We start from the raw sequence: 26,526 nt of genomic DNA, 5'->3' as shown, positions 1-26,526 counted from the left end.
AATTTGGATGCGTTCGGATCCGTCGATGGTGGCCAGTGTGGCCAAAGAGACTTTGAATGACCGTTGGTGACCTAGATTTACAAATTCAACAGTTATGTTTATATTTTGGAAAAAAAAATTCACCTTTTTAGATTCATCGCAGAATTCGTTAGAATCGGGATTTGCTGCGTGATCGTGCGTATCACCCTGTAATTCAGGAACCAGAACTCGGATCCACACAAAATTCAACAGCAGCTGATGGACCTTTCATTTAAAATCAAATTTGTAAAAATCGGTTCAGAAAATTCCGAGAAACCGATGTGGACAAATCAACAAATTTTGTTTTGTAACCATACTCTTCAACTCGCAAACCGAAACAAGATGTCGGTTGAAAATCAAATTCAATAGCAACCTATGGGAATATTATACCTTTCATTTGAATCTTAGTTTGTAAAAATCGGTTCAGCCATCTCCGAGAAACCGATGTGGACATTTTGTTAACAAATCCGCACATACACATACATACATACATACATACATACATACATACATACATACATACATACATACATACTCACATACATACACACATACATACACGCAGATATTTTGCGATCTCGGCGAACTGAGTCGAATGTTATATGAGACTCGGCCCTCCGGGCCTCGGTTAGAAAGTCGGTTTTTGAAGCAATTGCATAACCTTTCTATTTGAGAAAGGCAAAAGAATAATATTGAATTAGCTTAATCAGCATGAGTTCAATGTTATCTTCATGTGATTATATTTTGAAATGTTGGTGGAATGGGTTTGAAAGTGGAGGGAATGGGGGGTTAGTAGAGTGGGAGTGGAGGATGCGTCAGGAATCCTTCATCTTATTTCGGTATACGGGGTGGATAAAGGAAATGCGGACGTGAGGGTGGTACAAGGGGAAGGGAGTGATGAAGAAAGGAGGTGCAAGGGCAAGGTGGGGGGGAGGGGAGGCGACGGAATACTCAACTGCATATTTTGCCTTCCATTTGAGACTTGGTTGGAGAAAATCGGTTCAGTCATCACCGAAGAACCGATGTGACTTTAATTATGGAATATGCCCGGAATTCCGGACTTCCGGAATCGTCGATAGTGGACAATATATTCAAAGAATGTTTGATTGGCAATCAGTGATCTAGATCTGCGATTAGAAGTAATTTGGTGACCATTTCAATAGTTTTTAGCCTCTGGGGTATTACGATTGTACCGATTTATATGGGAAATTCCAGTGTATCCTTACTAACACCCCTGTAACTCCGGAAGCAAGAGTCAGAACCGAATGAAATTCAGCAGCAGTCAACGGTATTACTGTATCTTTCATTTGAAATCAAGTTTGTAAAAATCGGTAGAGAATTCGTTGGGGAATGGGTGTGATATTAGCTTAGGAACTTGGCGAGTTCCCCGGGGGCGTAATGAATCGTCATAGGTGGCCAATGTGGTCAAAGCTGCTTTAATTGATCATTAGTGATCCAGACCCGCAAACTAGAGTAATGTTACATCAATTTTAATATGTTTTACATCATTTGAACATCATGGTGGTACCAGTTTATATGGGAATTTGCTGTATGACCGCACTCTTCAACCCGTAACTCCGGAACCGGAATTCAGATCAACTAAAAATTCAATAGCAGCTTATGGGAGCGTTATACCTTTCAGATGAAACTAAGTTTGCGACAATTGGTTCAGCCATCTCTGAGAAAATTGTGTGAGTTTAAATGACACACACACACATACATACACACACAGACATTTGCCGATCTCGACGAACTGAATCGAATGGTGTATGACACTCGGCCCTCCGGGCCTCGGTTAAAAAGTCGATTTTTACAGTGATTGCATAGCCTTTCTTTATATGAGAAAGGCAAAAAGGTTCTTTGATTGCATCGACGTGTCGGTTCTACCACCAAGAACGATAGAAATGTTACGCAAAACCAACTGAGGCTGTCATCGCACATTAACTATAGTTGTAGACGTATGCGCAAACTGTCGTGTGCGGTACAAGACGGCAACGTTGCAAATCGCATAACGGTTTTACTGAGAGCTGTCGTGCTTGATTCGGTCATGAAACTGTCGAAGCGAAAAGAAGACGACAGCCTCTGAAATACCGTCGCAAGGCTGTACTGTTGGAACCTCTGGCTTCTGTGTTATCGAATGAGAGATACATACTGTTACGTTCGCCGTACTTTTCACATTCAATGCTTACGTGGGCCGTGCTTTTTCAGGATCACTTCTTACATTTCTTACACAAGAAATGTATAAAATTCGGCCAAACTTTGAAAACTTTTTCCAAGGCAATATACTCATATACCAATCGACTCAGCTCACAAATTTAGACAATGTCTGTGTGTATGTGTGTGCACTAATGTCATGTAATTATCTCAGCAATAGAAATATTTATGAAACTAGTTTCAAATGAAAGGCACAACTTGGCAATTTGGCACTATTTTTATTTTTGGAAATGTTGTTTCTGAATTTATGAAAACACAGCATGTTTTAAGCATATAACATGCAAAAAATCACTTTGTTCACGCTATATGCATATAATTAGGAAGCTTATAAAATACCTTTCTAACAAGCTGTTGTACCGACACGCGAAGTTGAAAATAATAGGGATGAGTGATCGATATTCTGAGGAAGTCTTCATTGACTTATTGAAGAGTCAGAATGAGGGCATTCCGGTTAAATATGTTAAAATAGTTGCCGCTCTCGAAAATACATACTTCAAATATAACAAATACAATGCTATAATTGAGATTGATAACGACACTTATAACGGCCTGATGTCGGCCCGTACGGTCAGCATTGGTTGGGAGGGGTCTTAGATACCTTTAACGTGTAGCGCTGCTTCAACTGTGGAGAATTTGGTCATAAGAGTACGGGTTGCGTAAATAAAGAAACATGCTCCAGATGCAATGGAGCACATAAAACTTCTGAGTGCTCTTCAACTGATTTTAAACGCGTAAATTGTGTTAAAAGAATAATGAACAAAAAATGAATTTGGACTTAAAGCACCTCGCATTTAGTAAGCAGTGTTCAGTATATCGGCGACTACTAGAATAAAAACCGATTTAATCCACCTATCAGTGAGATGAGGCATTTCTTACACATATCACTGTTACATCATTCATTAGTTTCCCGAACTCACACGAAGATGGCAAGCAACTAGATGTGAGATAAACACAGTTTCGAGTCCTGCACGAATAACACTTCGAATAAACTGAACAAATTAAAGAAAAACAATAAAACAAATAAAAATTTAAAATAATTATGCAGCAAAAAAAAATTAAAAAAATTGTTCATAAAATGGATAGAATGAATTATATAAATCAAATTAATAAAATAATTCAAATTAACTCAAAGGAAAATTAGACAATATTTAAAAACGCTTTTAATCCACCTAACAGTGTGATGAGACATTTCTTATAACTTTTATCACTCTCTTCGGATATTATATCGTTTGAGAACATTTAGAACTTGATGCTTCGCGATGTTTTTGATAGCACATAGTACATGGGATAGTGGCAGGACTCAGAGAATCGCTCAAATCAGCATAGGACAACATCAGTGCTAGAAATCTCAAACCAAATCAATGGGAAAAACGAAAAAATGGCACATAAAATAGACATACCAAGGAATTATTGCTAATGCTCTGTTAATAAAAATATCTAAATTGTGGTGGGAAAATTGAATTTTCCTAAAGGGGTTATATATTGTACTGAGCCAAAAAATCGATTTTTTTAATCGATTTGAAGTTTATACTTTACTCAAATTTCCAACGCGACTGAGAACTAAGAAATCAACACTTTTTCTTGAAAAGGGAAATACTAGCAGTGATACCATTCAAAGAAAATCAACGGTGAATTAAATTAAAATTTGTTTTTGCTATTGAAATTGACAAAACGATAACATCGCCCCTTTGGCGATTGTTTACTTTTTCGGTCCCACCTATCAGCATAGGTTACGTTTTTTTACAATAACTACCGTTTTACTCCACCGATTTCGTCCGGGTTTTTACATTTCTTACAAAAGAAATGTATAGGATTCGCTCAAACTTTGAAAACTTTTTCCGAGGCCCGGAGGGCCGAGTTTCATATACCAATCGACTCAGCTCGACAAATTAAGACAATGTGTGTGTGTATGTGTGTATGTATGTATGTACAAAATGTCATGTAATTATCTCAGCAGTGGCTGAACCGAGCTTAATGAAACTAGTTTCAAATGAAAGGCCTAACGTTGCCATTTGACACTATCATTTTTTGATTTTCGATATGTTGTTTACTTTCTGAGATATGGACGATTTTGTCAAAACACAGCAGGTTTTTCGCGAATAATTTACGAACAACGTAATACTGTCCCACAAATAGGAACATAAATAGAAAGCTTGTAAAAATACCTTTCTAACAAGCTATAGATTGTCAAAATCCGTGCACGAGCGGCGGAGATATTAAATATTTTGTATTTTTAGTCCTCGCTTACCAATTTCCACTAACTAAAAATGAGATTGTTTCATACAGAGTATTGCTTTACTGGTGTTTTAGGGGCGAAACTAAACCGATTTTGAATATCGGGGTATGAAAACACATCTACGTGATTCAAGGAATTCGATGTTGAGAACATTTTGTGAATTACCTATATAATAAATGAACTATTTCTCAAAAATCAATATACAAGTTCGCTTGAAAGACAAAAAAATGTGTTGATAGTGAAACAGCGAGTTCTAGTGTTTATCCCTTGGATTAGGCGTTGCGTTCAATCATGAGGTAAATGTTGGATGGTATATCAATACACAAATCAAAAAATAATTCACTTAGTAGTGAGATAAAAGATTTCTCATATAATTATACTCGTGGCGTCACCGAAAGCAACTGTATGTTTGAAGCACAAAACTCAAGCGAAAATTTAGCTCTTTTGCAAGATTTAGGTTATACTGGTCATGGCGCAAAAATTACTACTTACATTATTTATGATAATAATGTAAGGAATCAATATATCGCATAATATACCTATAAATATAAGGTCACTGCCTTAACCATCATTTGCCATTCCTCACACGCCCCCCCATCTCTCTCTCTCTCTCTCTCTCTCTCTCTTTCTCTCTCTGTCTCCCTTCTATCGCATCTATCTAGCTATTTCTGTATCCATTTCTAAGTTGTGTGCTAAGATCTTCTGCCAATCTGAAAAATTTATTCATATCCAAGCCAATTTCATGTGTGCGATGTAATTGTGAAGGTTTGAGAAAACAAAACTATTTTTTGTCTGCTGCTACATCAACTCAAATTTAATTCAGTTGTATTCAAAGCCTGTACCTACACTATAATTAAGGAAATTCATGGCTATATCAAAAAAATATTTGGCTTAACTGGGTAATATGGATGTTTGACGATGAAAATTTTCAAAAGAGACATTCCACGTGCGCTATTTAAACTATTCGTATCTCTATTGAATTTTGAATGAAACATATGCTCAAAGACTGAAAGCTGAAGTCAGCAGGATTGGACTTGCCATCAACGTTTCGAAGACAACATACATGAGAGGAAGAGGTTCTAGAGACAACAATGTGAACCTCCCATCCCGAGTTCGGATTGACGGTGACGAAATCGAGATGGTCGACGAATTCATGTATTTGGGCTCACTGGTAACCGACGACAATGATAACAGCAGAGAAATTCAGAGACGGATCTTGGCGGGAAATCGTGACTACTTTGGACTCCGGAGGACGCACCGGACGAACAAAATTCGCCGCCGCACGAAGTTGATTATCTACAAGACGCTGATTAGATCGGTAGTTCTCTACGGCCACGAGACCTGGACTATGCTCGTGGAGGACCAACGCGCCCTTGGAGTTTTCGAACGAAAGGTGTTGCGTACCACCTATGGTGGCGTGCTGATGGAAGAGGAACGTGGCGCAGGCGAATGAACCATGAGTTGTATCAGGTGCTGGAAGAACCATCCATCGCGCATACCGCAAAAATAGGACGTTTGCGGTGGGCTGTACACGTCGTGAGAATGTCAGACGACGACCCGGTGAAGATGGTTCTTGAGGGCGACCCAGGAACAAGAAGACAAGAAGACAGGGCGCACAGCGAGCACGGTGGATCGACCAGATAGAGGACGACCTGCGGACCCTTCGAAGACTGCGACTCATTCACGAATCGCATTCTCCCTCTGTCGTTCTCTGTTCAAGGGGCTTGAAAGCACATGTAACCTTGTCTCACTTTACTATATTCAATTGCGCGTTAATATACTGGACCAGTAAATTCTGTTCTGCACATAAATCTTTTTTCGGGAATATGTGACCAAAAAGTAAACTTCGAATTCCAAAGCAAATTGAACGTTCCAGGTTCCTGATAACTAATTAAGGTCCAATAATAAAGTAGATACACCAGATAATCTTAAAACGACACCGTCAAGTAAAGAAGCATTAAAACAAAAAGAATAAAATCTTAATTTTTATTTAATAACCATCTAATTTGATTCTTGTATTTTATAATTTTGATTTACATTAATTTTTCTACTCATTTTATGAATTTAAAAACCTATTATTTCATTTTTTGCTTTACTTTCCATTTCGTTTGTTTTGTTGATTTTCTATAATTTATTCAGTTTATTCGAGATTTTATTCGTACAAAACTATAAACTGTTTTCATCCCACCTCTAATTGGGTGCCTACCCGAGCAAATACTCATGGGTTCAAACACCACACACCCCCTTGAAAAGACCTTGAATATGGTCCGTGACAAAATTTACAACCATAAAGACACCATAAAATGTTCTCAATAACCCATAAATACACCAACATATGGTATTTTATATGGGATCTACCGGACCATGGTGATGGTGTTTTCATGGTTTGAACCCATTTCAAACACTCATGCCAAACCCCATGAACATGGGGGTATTATGGGCTTTTCGTTTGCTCGGATACTTCTCATGAGTTCTGCAAACTAATCCAATAGTGATATGTGTAAGAAATGTCTCATCTCACTGCTAGGTGGATTAAATCGGTTTTTTCAATAGCGATCATTGATACTATTTACAACTGATAATCCTAAAAATACGAAAAAACAGTTTCGCCTCTAAACTGCTAGCAAAAAAAGTATCGCTCTGTTTGTTTGTATGGAGCGCGGAGAGCGAAACTTTAAATAAACAAACAAAAATACAGTTTCGTCCGTTGTATTTTTTGCTGTAGTTTAAGAAAGCAATATCGTAGAATCCATATTGTTAGGTTAATTTGTTGCGTTTCAAAGCCCTCATTCGCATGTATGAAAAAAGCCTTATGTTTACATTTGTAAGTATCGCCCTTTTCACAAAAAAGCGTTGAAATGAAATCGAATTTTACGTTGTGAAGCGATGATCACTATTTATTAAAAAATCACGGTTAAATACAAAATAAAACTATTAAAAAATTTCAAATAGTTTATAATTTTCACAAACTTATTAGGAAAAATTGTTTAATAAGCTTTCGTAATATTGTGCAGGAAAAAAGAAAATTTCAGTACTTTCTCTATCTGCAACATATAAACCCTTAAGTATACCAATTAATTGGTATACGAATTGGAATAGATTCGCCAAATTTTGGAAGAAGTCTATAAAATAACCCCTTGAAAACTACATAAAAATTGTTGTAGTTCGATGCAATAAAAAAATCCCCAAAAACTAAATGTACATATTAATGTGAAACACAGTGAATAATACATACAATAAAGACCCATTTTTATCAGTTTCATGGTGTATTTTAGGCTGACAAAATGGGGACATTAGCAATTTTTCTTTATAATAAACTGAAGCTGTTAAAATATTCTTCCCGTCCCTTGATGTAGTCTGATAACTATTTCTGATTATGATGAACTTTTATTTTTGCATATTTCCATCTTCATGATAAGGAAAACATACTCAAGAAAGCATTTACTCGAATTCAGTCTTGTTCGTCTGCTAGAGCCCATCAAACATATGTTCATATTTGGCTGATAAAATCGGAGTTCCAATGTATTATAATAGATATTCAGCATTCGAAGAAGTTTCTTGGGAACGAGTGTAGAACGACTTCGTTTCTACTTACTTGAAGTCAGCGGCGTAGCCAGAAATTCGGTTTGGTGAAAATCGATCTTACTGTCCAAACGGCATAATTCCGAAACCATAATTTTTGAAGTTTTAAAATTATGCAGAATTAATTTTTCAGAAAATAGTACCAGAGTTCATGTCTTTAGCAAATTTGTTGAGACTTTATTGTAGTCATGAATATTAACCTGAGAAAATTCACCATAAATACTTCTTGAACGATATACCGTCAAAATTATTTGATCAAATGATGCGCTGTTTAATGTTTGTAAAACTCATCGAAGATACTAATCCACCGAAATTGGCGGTTTCAAAATGATGCTATCTTGACCTTAAATTACTGTTTTTGAACATTTGACCTATACATATAATTGGTCATACAACAAAAATCAACTGCTCATCAAAATTGATCAGGAACTGCTAGAATCGAATGGAAATCGTCATTTTTTATAAATTTCTCTCTACATTCGGAAAGTGTTATCCTAGTTATTAATCATATTTCGTTTTCGTCTCAACTCGACGCATTCCCAAAATAAAAACCTGTTTTAATCCTCCTAGTAATGCAATTGTGCTTTTCTCATTTGTCCATACTACGATTCCATGGTTGGTTATGTTCAATACAATGGTGGAAATGAATATTACATGTTCAGTACGATTTGCACATACATACAATGGATCGACAGCCACGATCTTGAGATACTATGTGATACTGAAACATCGCTTAACCTGAGAAAATTCACCATAAATACTTCTTGGACGATATACCGTCAAAATTATTTGATCAAATGATGCGCTGTTTAATGTTTGTAAAACTCATCGAAGATACTAAACCACCGAAATTGGCGGTTTCAAAATGATGTTATCGTGACCTTAAATTACTGTTTTTGAACATTTGACCTATACATATAATTGGTCATACAACAAAAATCAAATGCTCATCAAAATCGATCAGGAACTGCTAGAGTCGAATGGAAATCGTCATTTTTCATAAATTTCTCTCTACATTCGGAAAGTGTTATCCTTGTTATTAATCATATTTCGTTTTCGTCTCAACTCGACGTATTCCCAAAATAAAAAGCTTGTTCGTGCACAACGAAAAATTGTAAAAGCGCGCCACCTATATATCAGCGGCGCATGCGGATCACGAATGGCTCCATCGTTCATCGAGTTTCATCGATGCCCAAAACCGTGGTAGCAATCATCTGCAACTGGCTCCCGGTGAAGGCATATAAAAAGGGGCGCTGTCCGTGGTCGCGCCTCTTAGTCATCAGCTGTTCGGAAAACGTCAAAACGGTCAACCAACATACGGAGTAAGGTGGAGTGCGAGTGTTCGCGATTTTAACCCGAGTTATTATTAATGTAAATAAGCGAAATCATTATAAAGTAGTGTAGTAAAATTAAATAAATCTAAGCTAGAAGAATAAATAAGTTATAGTGAAGTATAAATAAAGTGCGTGAGTGTCATACTTACCTTGTTACTCGTCGAAACTCCGAGTACTGCCGCTTACCTGTGAAGAGAAACTTTCATTGTGTACTACTTACCGTTCTGCTCTGCCGCTTCGGATTTCGCACCTGTAAGTTTACCTGCTCTACCTGTGCTACTCGACATCTGGTCCTTCGAGCCGGATAAACGTCGAACTCCGTTTGTCCGCCATCGTAACACTCGCTGGACGCCGTTCCATCCGCCATTCTTGACGCTTGCTGATCGCCATCGCGGCCGGTTCGCCATTCAACTCTGCAATTGTCCGCGAAAGGGACGCGGTCGGAGAACAATACTGCTGTTACTGGAGGAAGAGTGCTGCTTAATTTCATCATACAAGGCATTTAAGTTGCCTAATTAAGGTAATTAGGGTTCCATTGCCCGCTAATTTTCCCTTTTGAGCTGCGCGGTCTTCTGATTTTAGAACCAGTTCATTGCCTTCTGCGAGTGCTTGCGCATGTTGCTGCTGACTGTGACGCGGTTCCGTTATACACCAAGTTTGCTGACAGGCAGACCGCTCGTTCCGGACGTGGTTCAATTCACCCACACGACACGGTGGAGGAAATTGGTTGCTGCTATCGGCAATAACATAGGACAATTTCGGTCGCTCGTTTCTGCTGGTGGAACGCTTGCACTAAGTGCCACTGGATTCATCTACCAGTGACGAAAGGTGGAGGACGCAGCTACTTAAAAATACAAGGCATTCGTATTGCCTTTCACAGGTAATTAGGGTTCCAAAACCTTTATTCTCCTCGTTTGTGCTACGCGGTCTTTGCATTGCAGATCCGTCGCCGCACGATGTCCACCGATCGACGCATCAAGGGGCTCAAGTTGAGACAACGGAGCTTGATGACGTCATTCAACGCCATTGCGAAATTCGTCGACGACTTCGATGAAGAACGCGATGCCATCGAAGTGCCAGTTCGCCTGGAGAGCATCATCAAGCTCTGGGCGGACCTCAACACAGTTCAATCGGAACTGGAATCGCAAGATGGCGTGAATCTGGATGAGCAGCTAAAAATGCGGACGGAATTTGAGTCTGCCTACTACCGGACCAAGGGATTTTTGCTGGCGAAAAATAAAAATTTTGTTCCGAGTGTCTCTAGTTCTCCTTCAACTAGTCGTGGCCCTTCGTCGTCATCGCAGGTGCGCTTGCCTGACGTAAAACTACCGGTCTTTAGTGGAAATTTGGATAGCTGGTTAAATTTCCACGATTTATTCGTTTCGCTGGTCCACTCGTCAGTAGAACTTTCCAACATTCAGAAATTCTACTATTTGCGTTCGTCATTATTGGGTGAAGCTTTGAAGCTGATTCAAACCATTCCACTTAGTGCGAACAATTATATGGTGGCTTGGAATTTGCTTATCGAACATTTCCAAAACCCAGCGCGCTTGAAACAATCGTATGTCGACGCACTGTTCGAGTTCCCGTCGCTTAAAAGAGAGTCTGCTTTGGAGTTGCATTCGCTGGTGGAGAAATTCGAAGCCAACGTCAAGGTCCTTCAGCAGCTAGGGGAGAAGGTCCAATACTGGGACATTCTACTGCTTCGGATGCTTAGTATTCGCCTTGACCCGACAACGAGAAGAGACTGGGAGGAATTTTCGACTACGAAGGATGCCATTTGTTTCAAGGACCTGACGTCATTCATCCAACGTAGGGTCACCGTACTGCAGAACATCCAGAGCACTACGGTAGATGTCCCTATTTCCGGCCAAGTGAAGAAGCCTTCTCAACGACCAGTCGCAAGTAACAATGCTGCACCGGTCAACGCAAGAAAGTGCATCGTCTGCAACAGTCATCATCCACTCTACCAGTGTGCGACGTTTTCCAAGATGAGTCCGGAGGATAAGGAGAAGGAAGTTCGTCGCAATCATCTCTGTCGGAACTGCTTGCGTAAGGGGCATCAAGCGAGGGACTGTTCGTCAACGAGTACCTGTCGGAAATGTCGGGGCAGGCATCATACTCAGATTTGTTCCAGTCAACAACCAACCAGCTCAGGTCAGAAGACAACCAACTACACAGATGAAAGGTCTACGCCTGCTGCATCTACCAGCAATCCACCCACTGCATCTGTGTCAGCCACCATCGAGCCTGCCAGTTTCGCTTCCGTTAGTCAAGGACGGAAGGCAATTCTACTTGCTACTGCTGTAGTCATCGTTGTCGACGACAGTGGAAGCGAGCACACAGCACGTGCGTTGCTAGATTCCGGTAGCGAATGCTGTTTCGTTACCGAATCATTCTCCCAGCGACTCAAAGCGCAACGGAAGAAGGTCCATCTTCCGATAGCTGGCATCGGTCAATCGTCGACGCATGCTAGGCACAAATTGTCAACCACAATTCGCTCTCGCACAGGAAGGTATTCGACTAGTTTGGAATTTCTAGTTCTTCCCAAAATTACCATCGATCTGCCGTCGACTTCTGTTGATACTTCGGCCTGGGAGATTCCGCCGAGTATACAGCTAGCTGATCCGTCATTCTGCAGCACCAACCCAATCGATCTCATCTTGGGAGCAGAAATTTTCTTCGACTTGTTCAAGGTCTCTGGTCGAATTCCGCTTGGCGATAACCTTCCGGTACTCGTGAACTCCGTTCTTGGCTGGGTAGTGTCGGGAAGGTCTTCTCATGGTCAACCGATTGCTCCAATCGTCGCAAATGTCGCCACCGTCTAATGGAAAGGTTTTGGTCCATCGAGGAAGACAACGCCTCTCCGTGCTATTCCGTCGAAGAAGCCGCCTGCGAGGAACACTTCCGTCGTACGGTAACCCGCAACACCGAAGGTCGATACATAGTTCGACTGCCACTGAAGCAGGATGTGTTGTCTAGTCTCGTCGACAACCGTCGTACCGCTCTACGTCGTTTTCACCAGCTAGAAGGTCGTCTAGTTCGCAATCCCAACCTGCATCAACAGTATCGAGTCTTTGTCGAGGAATATCACGCGCTAGGACACATGCAGCGCGTAACGGACTACGAAAATCCTCCGACTCCATGCTACCATCTTCCGCATCACGGTGTAGTGCGCGAAGATAGCACGACGACCAAACTGAGGGTAGTTTTTGACGCGTCGTGCAAAACCCCCAACGGACCATCGCTGAACGACGCGCTTCTGGTTGGACCAACCGTGCAAGAAGACCTGCGATCAATTATAATGCGAGCCCGAACACACCCAGTCATGCTGATCGCCGACATCAAGCAGATGTACCGCCAAGTCCTGGTAGACGAGCAGGACACTCCACTGCAGCGAATTGTTTGGCGAGTTTCCCCCGACACTTCGATGGAAACCTTTGAACTAAAGACCGTAACATACGGCACAGCCAGCGCACCGTACCTTGCAACGAGAGTTCTCCAGAAACTAGCCGACGACGAACGCGACGAGTACCCCGAAGCAGCTGAAGTTCTACGCAAGGATTTCTACGTCGACGATCTGTTTTCTGGTGGACGCAACATAGCAGAAACAACCGCCTTACGCAAGCAGCTCGACGCGCTGTTACTCAAGGGCGGTTTCGAACTCCGCAAATGGGCATCCAATGAAGAAGCAGTACTGGAGGATGTCCCAGCAGAAAATCGTGCTGTACAAGGGTCGGTCGACCTGGACCGAGATCCGTGCATAAAAACGCTTGGACTGCACTGGGAACCGTCCACCGACCAGCTCCGCTACAAAATTCAGCTTCCGACATCGACGACAGACGCACCACTAACGAAACGCATCGCACTATCGTACATCGCTCGTTTGTTTGATCCGCTTGGACTTGTCGGACCTGTCGTAACAACCGCAAAAATATTCATGCAGACTCTTTGGACCTTGAAGGACGACGACGGCAAGATTTGGAGCTGGGACAACGAATTACCATCAGCCATCAAGGAACGCTGGCACGAGTACCAATCGCAACTCCATCGGTTGAACGATTTGCGCATCGACCGTTGTATTCTTCTTTCTAATCCCGTATCAGTTCAGCTGCATTTCTTCTCCGACGCTTCGGAACACGCATACGGCTCGTGTGTCTACGTCCGCTCTACAGACGCCTCTGGAGCAGTTAAAATCTGCCTGCTGACCGCAAAATCGAAGGTAGCACCCCTGAAAAAGCAAAGCATTCCGCGACTCGAGCTCTGCGGTGCCCTTCTGTCTGCTGAACTCTACGAGAAGGTGACGTCATCGCTTCAAATCGCTCCAGAAACGTTCTTTTGGGTCGACTCGACTATCGTGCTGAGTTGGCTAAATTCTTCTCCGTCGACCTGGACAACGTTCGTGGCCAATCGAGTCTCCAAGATTCAGACCGCCACGCAAAACTGCTCTTGGAATCACGTAGCAGGCCAGCAAAACCCAGCAGACCACATTTCCAGAGGGATACCGGCAGAAACCCTTCTCCAATGTGATCTCTGGTGGCAAGGATCACAATGGCTTCAGAACGACCAAAGCGACTGGCCCATTCAACAACACTACAACATTCAGCATTCCGAAGTTCTCGTAGAAACACGAAAGGCACCGGCAGCAGTAGTTCCAGCTAACATCGAACCATCATTCGTCGACGAATTCGTCGAACAATTCTCCGACTTCCAGCATATGGTCCGAGTAGCTGCTTACTGTCGACGATTTCTTCAGAATTGTCGAAAAACTTCTACAGCACGAGCGGAATCAGCACATCTCACAGTTGACGAGCAGAAGGACGCAGAAGCGACGATCATCAGACTCATCCAACAACAAAGCTTCAGCAATGAGTACAAGGCCCTCCAACAAGCGCAACCAGTATCCCCGAAATCTCGTATCCGTTGGTTTCATCCCTTTATCGACTCAGATCAGCTGATTCGCATTGGCGGCAGACTGGGGAAAGCCAATCAGCAGTACGACAGTAAACACCAGATTCTTCTTCCCGCTTCGCATCATTTCTCCATCATACTCGTTCGCTACTACCACGAGAAGCATCTGCACGCAGCACCCCAACTTCTACTTAACCTACTTCGATTACGGTACTGGATCACCGGGGGCAGAAGTCTGGCCAAACGCACAGTTCACAAATGTGTGATTTGCGTTCGAGCTCGCCCCAAGCTGCTCGAGCAATTCATGGCTGAACTACCCGCAGCTCGAATCACCGCAGCTCGACCATTCTCATCGACTGGTGTCGACTATTGGGGACCGATTTCGTTAAAACCACCCCATCGAAGAGCTGCACCCATCAAGGCCTACGTTGCAGTTTTCGTGTGCTTTGCAACGAAAGCTGTGCACCTTGAATTGGTGGGTGACCTGAGCACTGCCAAATTTATTGAAGCGCTTCGCAGATTCGTCTCTCGTCGCGGATTGTGCGCCGAAATCTACAGCGACAACGGACGCAACTTCGTAGGAGCAGCCAACGAACTGCGTCAAATATTGCGAAGCAAGGTTCATCAGCAAACAATCGCCCGCGACTGCGCCGACAATGGAATCCGTTGGCATTTCAACCCCCCACGAGCATCACATTTTGGTGGCCTATGGGAGGCCGCAATAGCATCCGCTCAAAAGCATTTCGTTCGAGTACTTGGGACGCACACTCTACCCTACGACTCGATGGAAACCCTGCTAGCGCAAATCGAATGCTGTCTCAACTCTCGTCCTCTCGTGCCACTGTCTGACGAATCGACCGACTTAGAAGCGCTAACCCCAGGCCATTTCCTCACTGGAGCCGCTTTGAAGGCTGTCCCGGACATCGATGTCACCGAGATTCCCTTCAACCGACTTCGCCAGTGGCAGCAGACGCAAAAACTGTATCAGCAGTTGTGGAAACGATGGCATTTGGAATACCTGTCCACGCTACAATCCCGTACGAAATGGTGCGACCCTCCTGTGCAAATAAAAAAGGACCAGTTGGCAGTCATCAAAGACGAAAATTCCCCGCCGATGAGCTGGCCGACTGGAAGAATCATCGAGCTTCACCCCGGTGACGACGGAACAACGCGTGTCGTCACTCTTCAAACACCCAACGGCCGATATACTCGACCGGTATCCAAAATTTGTCTGCTGCCAGTCTCAACAGCAGCAGAAAACCAATCACCACCCACCACAGCATGATTTTCAACACCTACCTCTTCGATGTAAACATCAGCATCATAGCAATACACTCCCTCATCAGCATCGGTTCGTCAGTACTCACCTGTTCCAGCCAGCAGTACCTGAAATCTAAAACAATTAGGGCCCACAAATTGTTGAGACAAGGTAAGCACCTGTCCAACACTTTAACTTTCCAAAAACCCTCTACCGGGTCTTCTGTTTGCAATTTCATACTGCTGACGGACTGTCATCATCCGACCATGGGCGAGTTCCAAAATTTGTTCACTACCGATTTCATCAGAAGCTGAAAATCCATCATCTGTGCCGGTGTACAGATTAAACAACACTTCAAATTCATCACTTCCATGTCGATCATCGTCGCTACTTACCAGCCAGCAGCACCTGAAATCAAAAATTATTAAGGCCCTCATACTGGTTGGTCAAGGTAAGAATCTGTCCAACAAATTTATTTTCTCGAAACCCTCTACCGGGTCTTCTTTTTTGGGCTTTCTATGTTGCTGCCGACGGACGGTAATTATCCTCGATGTCAACGGGCAAGTGTCTAAACCTGCGGCTGTGGCCAGCTTTATGTGCAGCAGAAAATTCATCACACATCGCACTTCGAATTTCACCCACTTACCTGCCGATACCTACCTGTTCCTGCCACCAGCAACTAAAATATAAAAAATAATGGCCCACGTAATTTGGGACCAGGTAAGAACCTGTCCAACATTCTAAAGTTTAAAAAACCCTCTACCGGGTCTTCTATTTTAATTTATGTTGCTTCTGTCATCAACAAACATCGCTCGAGTGGCATTCATCAACACAACAGAAACATCATATTCATCGACATCGTTATTGGCGTGTCAGAAAGATACACATTTCTGACGGGGGCAGTATGTTCGTGCACAACGAAAAATTGTAAAAGCGCGCCACCTATATATCAGCGGCGCATGCGGATCACGAATGGCTCCATCGTTCATCGAGTTTCATCGATGCCCAAAACCGTGGTAGCAATCATCTGCAACTGGCTCCCGGTGAAGGCATATAAAAAGGGGCGCTGTCCGTGGTCGCGCCTCTTAGTCATCAGCTGTTCGGAAAACGTCAAAACGGTCAACCAACATACGGAGTAAGGTGGAGTGCGAGTGTTCGCGATTTTAACCCGAGTTATTATTAATGTAAATAAGCGAAATCATTATAAAGTAGTGTAGTAAAATTAAATAAATCTAAGCTAGAAGAATAAATAAGTTATAGTGAAGTATAAATAAAGTGCGTGAGTGTCATACTTACCTTGTTACTCGTCGAAACTCCGAGTACTGCCGCTTACCTGTGAAGAGAAACTTTCATTGTGTACTACTTACCGTTCTGCTCTGCCGCTTCGGATTTCGCACCTGTAAGTTTACCTGCTCTACCTGTGCTACTCGACAAAGCTGTTTTAATCCTCCTAGCAATGCAATTGTGCTTTTCTCATTTGTCCATACTACGATTCCATGGCTAGTTATGTTCAATACAATGGTGGAAATGAATATTACATGTTCAGTACGATTTGCACATACATACAATGGATCGACAGCCACGATCTTGAGATACTATGTGATACTGAAACATCGCTTGAAACCAGCGGCGGATTATGGAGAAAGATCTGGGAGGTCCGGGTCCTGCCGAAAATTTTCAACTTGTTAAGAAATTTTAAACAAGTTTTAATTTTAAAGTAGCAACCCCTCACTGTATACTCCCTCCGGGCCGGTATGATTGATGATTTTTAGAGTGATTGCATAACCTTTCTATATGAGAAAGGCAAAAATGTACCAAAGTCCAAAAAAGTCAATTTTCGTCAAACATTATTTTTTCGACTTTACATCAAATCTCAATGTTTCATGCATTTTAAAGTCCTTTGGCATCAAAAATACAAATTTGATTTTGAAAATTTTTCATTTCAGTTTATATGGGAATTTGATGTGTGATTGCACTCTTCAACTCGTGACTCCGGAACCGGAAGTCCAATCAATAAAAAAAATCAATAGCAGCCGATGGGAAGGTTGCACCTTTCATTTGAGACTAACTTTGTGCAAATCGGTCCAGCTATCTCTGAGAAACAGAGGTCACTTTTTTCCACATACACACACAAACATACACACAGACATTTTCCGATCTCGACGAACTCAGTCAATTGGCATATAACGGGATTAGATTGACGAATTTTAGAGTGAATGAGAAAGGCAAAAACATTTTTAGCAAATGTTGAAAGTTGTGCATTTTTTGGTGAGCAGTTCTATGTTTCATAGACATTAAATCAATTTTAACTTCGCTTCCTATAAAATAAAGATTCTTATTACAGTACATCTCTGCAAAAGCGAGCTCAATTTGAAAAGAAATCTGAGGATTATGATTGATTACAGAACTCTGGAATTTTCTATTGGAATGTTTTCAGGCAGGAATTTGATATTGATGCTATTAGACAACTGTGAAATCAAGACCAATGGATCAGTCACATATCAGGACCCCATTCGTACAATTTATCAAAAGTCCTCATGATGTTTACAACAACAGGTTATCAATCTACGGATCAGATAATTGTTATTGTAATATTGAATTAAATCAGTCAGCATCAATAAATTTTCAACTTCAATCCAATATTTTTTTTGGGTGTGGTGGGTGAGGGGGGTTGTATGGTGTTAAACCCCAAAACCTTCTCTAGGCTACGTCGTTGCTTGGAGTTATTTATTTCGCTTTCCATTTTCCGATATGTTTCAGATCGATCCGATGGTTATAAGTTAGAAAAATTGCAGTCAGAAGGTTCGCACAAATGAACATTTTTGCACTGATAAGTTATCAAGTTCCTTCCAGACAACTTGGAAGTGTTCGGTGATTATTTCTAGCGGTTGTAGATAGAAAAATGAAATACAAAATTCGTTTTATCGAAATAATGTTTGGCTTATTTCAATGGATTATTACTATATTGAACAATAAATAGGTGACAAAGAGTAATCCACAAACAACAAGCCATAACTTTTAAAGTATTCAAAATAGATTTTTGAAGACCTCAGTAAAGTTATTCGCAAAAGTAAGAGCTACAAATTTGCTGAAGGCATCATTTCGATATAATCACTTCCAAGAAAATTTGTGAAAATATCTCACTCATAGGGGGATTAATCAACAAAAGCACTACACCAAAAGAAAGGGCATATTGCCTCCATTAAATTCTCCGAAGATACTATTGACCTAAAATAAGCCGTTTTGGCGTTAATAATAGATTACGTGTTTTTGGTCATATTTCTGGCAATGACAAATGATAAAAATCTTTCATCCGCATTTAATGTTAAATATCTCTTTTGATAATAGTCCGATTTCAACAAGCTATAGCTTGTTTGGAAGGTATTCGTATAAGCTGCTTAAAAATATATAAAGTGTTAATCTATGTTGTCAATTTCGGCAGATAATTAAAAAACTGTCAAAAACGCCATTTTTACACATTCAAACATTCATATCTTGGAAACTAAACATCACAACCAAAAATTAATAGCGTTCTTACTGTTTCATAGTTCTTTCATTTAAAATCGGTTTTGATAAGATCGGTTCAGTCATTACTGAGAAACGCGAATGAGAATTTGTCCGTTACATAACACACACAGATACACACACACAGACATTGTCCCAAATCGTCGAGCTGAGTCGATTGGTATATAATACTCGGCCCTCCGGGCCTCGGAAAAAATCTTGAAAGTTTGAGCAAATTCTATACATTTCTTTTATAAGAAACTAGCTAATACCCATCGCGCGTTGCTGCGATTTTCAACGAAATAGGTGGAAAACACAATTTGTTCCAAAGCGCCATCTGGCGGGCATATAATCTCCAGCTAATAGTACACAAACACGCCCCATAACAAATACCTACTGTGTATAAATTTTTACGGAAATCGGTTAAGCCATTTGCGAGTCTATAACTCATATACATACAAACTTTGACTTTTATGTATATAGATAGATAGATGTAAAAATGATGAAATTAAGAGAGTAAATTAAATTGTTTCAAGCTATCAAACTGTCTTCCAATAATAAAAAGAACTGACTACACCGAATTGATAAAATGAAGAAGTTGAATAACATATATGGACTGGTAAAAATTAACAATTTAATAAAATGATTAAAATAAATGAAATAAAAAATATGAATAAAGCCAAAAAAATATTGAAATAATAAGATAAATAATATGAGTAATATAGAAAAAATAAACTTTTTCATGCCTAATATTTTTCCACTCATGTTTTTTACGTGGTTTTTTACGAGGTTTTTTACGCGGATTTTCCAATGAAAGCGGTTTTTTTACGCGGTAATTTTTGCGCGGATTTTCCAATTAACGCGGTTTTTGCAAAAATATTCAAAGTCCTTTTGAATGCAAAAGAGTTTTTCCTGAAAAAAAAATTTCTAAGTCCTTTTAAATGCAAAGAACTTAGAAGAATTTTGGCAGTTTTCATTTTGTGCGGATTTCGCAATTAACACGGTTTTTGCAAAAAAATATTTTAAGTCCTTTTGAATGCAAAAACGTTTTTAATCCACCTAACAGTGTGATGAGACATTTCTTATAACTCTTATCACTCTCTTCGGATATTATATCGTTTGAGAACATTTAGAAGTTGATGATTCGCGATGTTTTTGATAACACATACTACATGGGATAGTGGCAGGACTCAAAAAATCGCTCAAATCAGAATTTTTAGGTTAATTTGTTGCGTTTCAAAGCCCTCATTCGCATGTATGAAAAAAGCCTTATGTTTACATTTGTAAGTATCGCCCTTTTCACAAAAAAGCGTTGAAATGAAATCGCAGCTCCTGATATCACGCTATCTCTGTTGTGCGTGCGTGCATAGTTTCAAATTTTACTTCGACATCGACTTTTTCTAAAGGTGACTTCCCAGTAGTATCCTTGATTTGAATTATTATCGCTAATCCTAATGCCAAAGAACAAATAAAAACCTCACGAAAACGAACCGTTTTGGAAAATCATCATCATTACTGGAATTTTCATTTTCACGAAACTTTTCGATAACCTTCCGTCACTTGCATTAATGCACTGGGTGCACAGTGCTCTGAAAATCTAGCGAACTCGTCTTAGGGAACCAGTGGGTCTAATTCAGAGCTATCTGCGCGGCTAGTTAAATCTGCAAAGAATACTAAAAAATAATTTCTTTTCCATAATTTTCAGTTCAGCAATTCGAGAAATCGTGCCCACCGCAAGCCATTTAAAATAGACTACGTTGTGAAGTGATGGTCACTATTTATTAAAAAATCACGGTTAAATAAAAAATAAAACTATTAAAAAAATACAAATAGTTTATAATTTTCACAAACTTATTAGGTAAAATTGTTTAATAAGCTTTCGTAATATTGTGTAGGAAAAAAGCTGAAAATTTCAATATTTTCTCTATCTGCAACATATAAACCCTTAAGTATACCAATTAATTGGTATACGAATTGAAATAGGTTCGCCAAATTTTGGAAGAAGTCTATAAAATAACCCCTTGAAAACTATCTAAAAATTGTTGTAGTTCGATGCAATAAAAAATCTCCAAAAATGAAATGCACTTATTAATGTGAAACACAGTGAATAATACATACAATAAAGACCCATTTTTATCAGTCTCATGGCGTATTTTAGGCTGACAAAATGGGGACATTGACTAAATCGGGCAATTTTTTTTCTTTATAATAAACTGAAGCTGTTAAAATATTCTTCCCGTCCCTTGATGTAGTCTGATAACTATTTCTGATTATGATGAACTTTTTATTTTTGCATATTTCCATCTTCATGATAAGGAAAACATGCTCAAGAAAGGATTTACTCGAAATCAGTCTTGTTCGTCTGCTAGAGCCCATCAAAGATATGTTCATATTTGGCTGATAAAATCGGGCTTTCAATGTATTATAATAGATATTCAGCATTCGAAAAAGTTTCTTGTGAACGAGTGTAGAACGACTTTGTTTCTACCTACTTGAAATCAGCGGCGTAGCCAGAAATTCGGTTTGGTGGGGGTTTGGTGAAAATCGATCATACTGTCCAAACGGCATAATTTCGAAACCGTAATTTTTGAAGTTTTAAAATTATGCAGAATTAATTTTTCAGAAAATAGTAACAGAGTTCGTGTCTTTAGCGAATTTGTTGTGACTTTATTGTAGTCATGAATATTAACCTGAGAAAATTCACCATAAATACTTCTTGGACGATATACCGTCAAAATTATTTTATCAAATGATGCGCTGTTTAACGTTTGTAAAACTCATCGAAGATACTAAACCTCCAAAATTGGCGGTTTCAAAATGATGTTATCTTGACCTTAAATTACTGTTTTTAAACATTTGACCTATACATACAATTAGTCATACAACAAAAATCAAATGCTCATCAAAATCGATCAGAACATGCTAGAATCGAATGGAAATCGTAATTTTTCATAAATTTCTCTCTACATTCGGAAACTGTTATCCTCGTTATTAATCATATTTCGTTTTCGTCTCAACTCGACGCATTCCCAAAATAAAAACCTGTTTTAATCCACCTAGTGGTGCAATTGTGCTTGTCTCATTTGTCCAGACTACGATTCCATGGCTGGTTATGTTCAATACAATGGTGGAAATGAATATTACATGTTCAGTACGATTTGCGCATACATACAATGGATCGACAGCCACGATCTTGAGATACTATGTGATACTGAAACATCGCTTGAAACCAGCGGCGGATCATGGAGAAAGATCCGGGAGGTCTAGGTCCTGCCGAAAATTTTCAACTTGTTAAGAAATTTTAAAATAGTTTTAATTTTAAAGTAGCAACCCCTCACTGCATACTCCCTCCGGGCCGGTATGATTGACGATTTTTAGAGTGATTGCATAACCTTTCTATATGAGAAAGACAAAAATGTACCAAAATCCAAAGAAGTCAATTTTTGTCAAACATCTCAATGTTTCATGCATTTTAAAGTCATTTGGCATCAAAAATACAAATTTGATTTTGAAAAATTTTCATTTCAGTTTATATGGGAATTTGCGGTGTGATTGCACTCTTCAACTCGTAACTCCGGAACCGGAAGTCCAGTCAATAAAAAATTCAATAGCAGCCGATGGCGATCACCTTTCATTTGAGACTAACTTTGTGCAAATCGGTCCAGCCATCTCTGAGAAACAGAGGTCTCATTTTTTTACTCATACACACATACATACACACACAGACATTTTCCGATCTCGACGAACTCAGTCGATTGGCATATGACACTCGTCCCTCCGGATCGGGATTAGATTGACGAATTTTAGAGTGAATGAGAAAGGCAAAAACATTTTTAGCAAGTGTTGAAAGTTATGCATTTTTTTTGGTGAGCAGTTCCATGTTTCATAGACATTAAATCAATTCGCTTCCTATTAAGTAAAGACCCTTATTACAGTACATTTCTACAAAAAAGAGCTCAATTTGAAAAGAAATCTGACGATTTTGATTGATTACAGAACTCTGGAATTTTCTATTGGAATGTTTTCAGGCAGGAATTTGATATTGATGCTATTAGACAACTGTGAAATCAAGACCAATAGATCAGTTACATATCAGGACCCCATTCCGACAATTTATCAAAAGTCCTAATGATGTTTACAACAACAGGTTATCAATCTACGGATCAGATAATTGTTATTGTAATATTGAATTAAATCAGTCTGCATCAATAAATTTTCAACTTCAATCTAATATTTTTTTGGGTGTTGTGGGGGGGAGGGTTGTATGGTGTTAAACCCCAAAATCTTCTCTTGGCTACGCCGTTGCTTGGAGTTTTTTTTCGCTTTTCATTTTCCGATATGTTTCAGATCGATCCGATGGTTATAAGTTAGAAAAATTTGCAGTCAGAAGGTTCGCACAAATGAACATTTTTGTACTGATAAGTTATCAAGTTCCTTCCAGACAACTTGTTCGATGACAAGTGTTCGATGATTATTTCTAGCGGTTGTAGATAGAAAAATGAAATACAAAATTCGTTTTATCGAAATAATGTTTAGCTTATTTCAATGGATTATTACTATATTAAACAATAAATAGGCGACAAAGAGTAATCAACAAACAACAAGCCATAACTTTTAAAGTATTCAAAATAGATATTTAAAGTCTTTAGTAAAGTTATTCGCAAAAGTAAGAGCTACAAATTTGCTGAAGACATCATTTCGTTATAATCACTTCCAAGAAAATTTGTGAAAATATCTCACTCATAGGGGGATTAATCAGCAAAAGCACAATACCACAAGAAAGGGCATATTACCTCCATTAAATTCTCCGAAGATACTATTGACCTATAATAAGCCGTTTTGGCGTTAATAATAGATTACATGTTTTTGGTCATATTTCTGGCAATGGGAAATGATAAAAATCTTTCGTCCGCATTCAATGTTAAATATCTCTTTTGATAATAGTCCGATTTCAACAATCTATAGCTTGTTCGAAAGGTATTCGTTGAAGCTGTCTAAAACATATAAATTGTCAATCTTTGTTGTCAATTTCGGTAGATAATCTAAAAAAACTGCAAAAAACGCCATTTTTACGCATTCAAACATTCATATCTTGGAAACTAAACATCAGAATCAAAAACAAATTAATAGCGCTCATACTGTTTTTTAGTTCTTTCATTTAAAATTCGTTTGGATAAGATCGGTTCAGCCATTGCTGAGAAACACGAATGAGAATTTGTCCGTTACATACACACACAGACACACACACAGACATTGTCCCAAATCGTCGAGCTGAGTCGATTGGTACATAAGACTCGGCCCTCCGGGCCTCGGGAAAAATCTTGAAAGTTTGAGCGAATTCTATACATTTCTTTTATAAGAAATGTAAAAACGTTTTTAATCCACCTGACAGTGTGATGAGACATTTCTTATAACTCTTATCACTCTCTTCTGATATTATATCGATTGAGAATATTTAGAAATTTATGTTTCGCGATGTTTTTGATACCACATGCAGAGAACTAAAAACTGAATTTGTAGCTCTTGATATTTTTTACGCGGATTTTCCAATTAATGCGGTTTTTTTACGCGGTAATTTTTGCGCGGATTTTCCAATTAACGCGGTTTTTGCAAAAATATTCAAAGTCCTTTTGAATGCAAAAGACTTTTTCCTGAAAAAAAAATTTCTAAGTCCTTTTAAATGCAAAAAACTTGGAAGAATTTTGGCAGTTTTCATTTTGTGCGGATTTCGCAATTAACACGGTTTTTGCAAAAAATATTTTAAGTCCTTTTGAATGCAAAAAACGTTTTTAATCCACCTGACAGTGTGATGAGACATTTCTTATAACTCTTATCACTCTCTTCTGATATTATATCGATTGAGAATATTTAGAACTTTATGTTTCGCGATGTTTTTGATATCACATGCAGAGAACTAAAAACTGAATTTGTAGCCCTTGATATCACGCTACCTCTGAAGTGCATGCGTGCATAGTTCAAACTTTTTCGATATCGACTTTTTCTAAAAGTGACTTCCCAGTATTATCTTTGATTTGAATTATTATCGCTCATCCTAATGCCAAAGAACAAATAAAAAACTCTCAAAAGCCGTTAAAAAATTCATCATCACTGGAATTTTCGTTTCCACGAATTTTTTCGATAACCTTCCGTCACTTGTGTTAGTGCACTGGGTGCACGCTGCTCTGAAAATCTAACGAAATCGTCTTAGGGCACTAGCGGGTCTCATTCCGAGCCATTTGCACGATTTTCGGCGGGTTAAATCTGTACCTAAAGAATTCTAAAAACTAACTTCTATTCCATAATTTTCAGTTCAGCAATTCGAGAAATCGTGCTCACCGCAGTCATGAAAAATAAATTGTGTTGTGCAGCGACGGTCACTACTCCGTTTACTAAAGTTATTATTCATTCTCAAATACTTTTTAATTTTTACAACCTTATTAGGGAAAGTTGTTTAATAAGCTTTTGTAATATTGTGTAGGAAAAAAAGCTTTTACTCCACCTAACAGTCTGATGAGACATTTCTTATAACTCTTATCACTCTCTTCAGATATTATATCGTTTGAGAACATTTAGAACTTGATGCTTCGCGGTGTTTTTGATAACACATACTACATGGGATAGTGGCAGGACTCAGAGAATCGCTCAAATCAGCATAGGACAACATCAGTGCTAGAAATCTCAAACCAAATCAATGGGCCAAAAAAATCGAAATTTTTTTTGAATCGATTTGAGGTTTATACTTTACTCAAATTTCCAACGCGACTGAGAACTAAGACATCAATAATTTTTCTTGAAAAAAGCGATACTAGCAGTGACACCATTCAAAGAAAATCAACAGCGAATATTTCCAGACTTGGCTTTATTTCCTATTTAAGAACTATTGTGTTTTTTACATCCTAGATTGCATGATTCAGTGATCGAAACCCAAAACTTCATAAAGTATTTGAAATTATTAAATTAAAATTTGTTTTTCCTATTGAAATTGACAAAATGATAGTATCCCTTTGGCGATTGTTTATTTTTTGGTCCCACCTATCAGCATTGAAGTATCGCCCTTACGTTTTTTTACAATAACTACCGTTGTACACCATCGATTTCTTCCGGGTTTTTTCAATAGCGATCATTGTTATTATTTACAGCTGGTATCAGCTTGATAATCCTAAAAAACTACGAAAAAAACAGTTTCGCCTCTAAACTGCTAGCAAAAAAAGTATCGCCCTGTTTGTTTGCACGGAGCGTGGAGGGCGAAACTTTAAATAAACAAACAAAAATACAGTTTCGCCCGTTGGATTTTTTGCTGTAGTTTTGTCTTTGTCTCGTCTTTGTCTTGTCTTTGTCTTGTCTTTGTCCTGTCTTTGTCCTGTCTTTGTCCTGTCTTTGTCCTGTCTTTGTCCTGTCTTTGTCCTGTCTTTGTCCTGTCTTTGTCCTGTCTTTGTCCTGTCTTTGTCCTGTCTTTGTCCTGTCTTTGT

At 39.3% G+C, this 26,526-nt stretch overlaps 3 protein-coding genes across 4 annotated transcripts in view; 2 read left to right on the top strand and 1 right to left on the bottom strand.

Annotated features, from left to right (window-relative positions):
• Positions 1-26,526, bottom strand: part of LOC131683089 (uncharacterized) — a 233,556-nt gene that overhangs the window by 186,223 nt on the left and 20,807 nt on the right. The window lies entirely within an intron of this gene.
• Positions 10,341-12,212, top strand: LOC131680262 (uncharacterized). The gene has a single exon (XM_058960978.1). It carries the CDS (start codon positions 10,341-10,343, stop codon positions 12,210-12,212), a length of 1,872 nt encoding a protein of 623 aa, XP_058816961.1.
• LOC131680261 (uncharacterized) lies at positions 12,212-15,580 on the top strand. The gene has a single exon (XM_058960977.1). The coding sequence runs from the start codon at positions 12,212-12,214 to the stop codon at positions 15,578-15,580; it is 3,369 nt and encodes a 1,122-aa protein (XP_058816960.1).

This window comes from Topomyia yanbarensis, chromosome 2, assembly GCF_030247195.1.
Source record: "Topomyia yanbarensis strain Yona2022 chromosome 2, ASM3024719v1, whole genome shotgun sequence".
Taxonomy (NCBI): Eukaryota; Metazoa; Arthropoda; class Insecta; order Diptera; family Culicidae; genus Topomyia; species Topomyia yanbarensis.
This window is presented reverse-complemented; position numbering and strand designations above follow the sequence as displayed.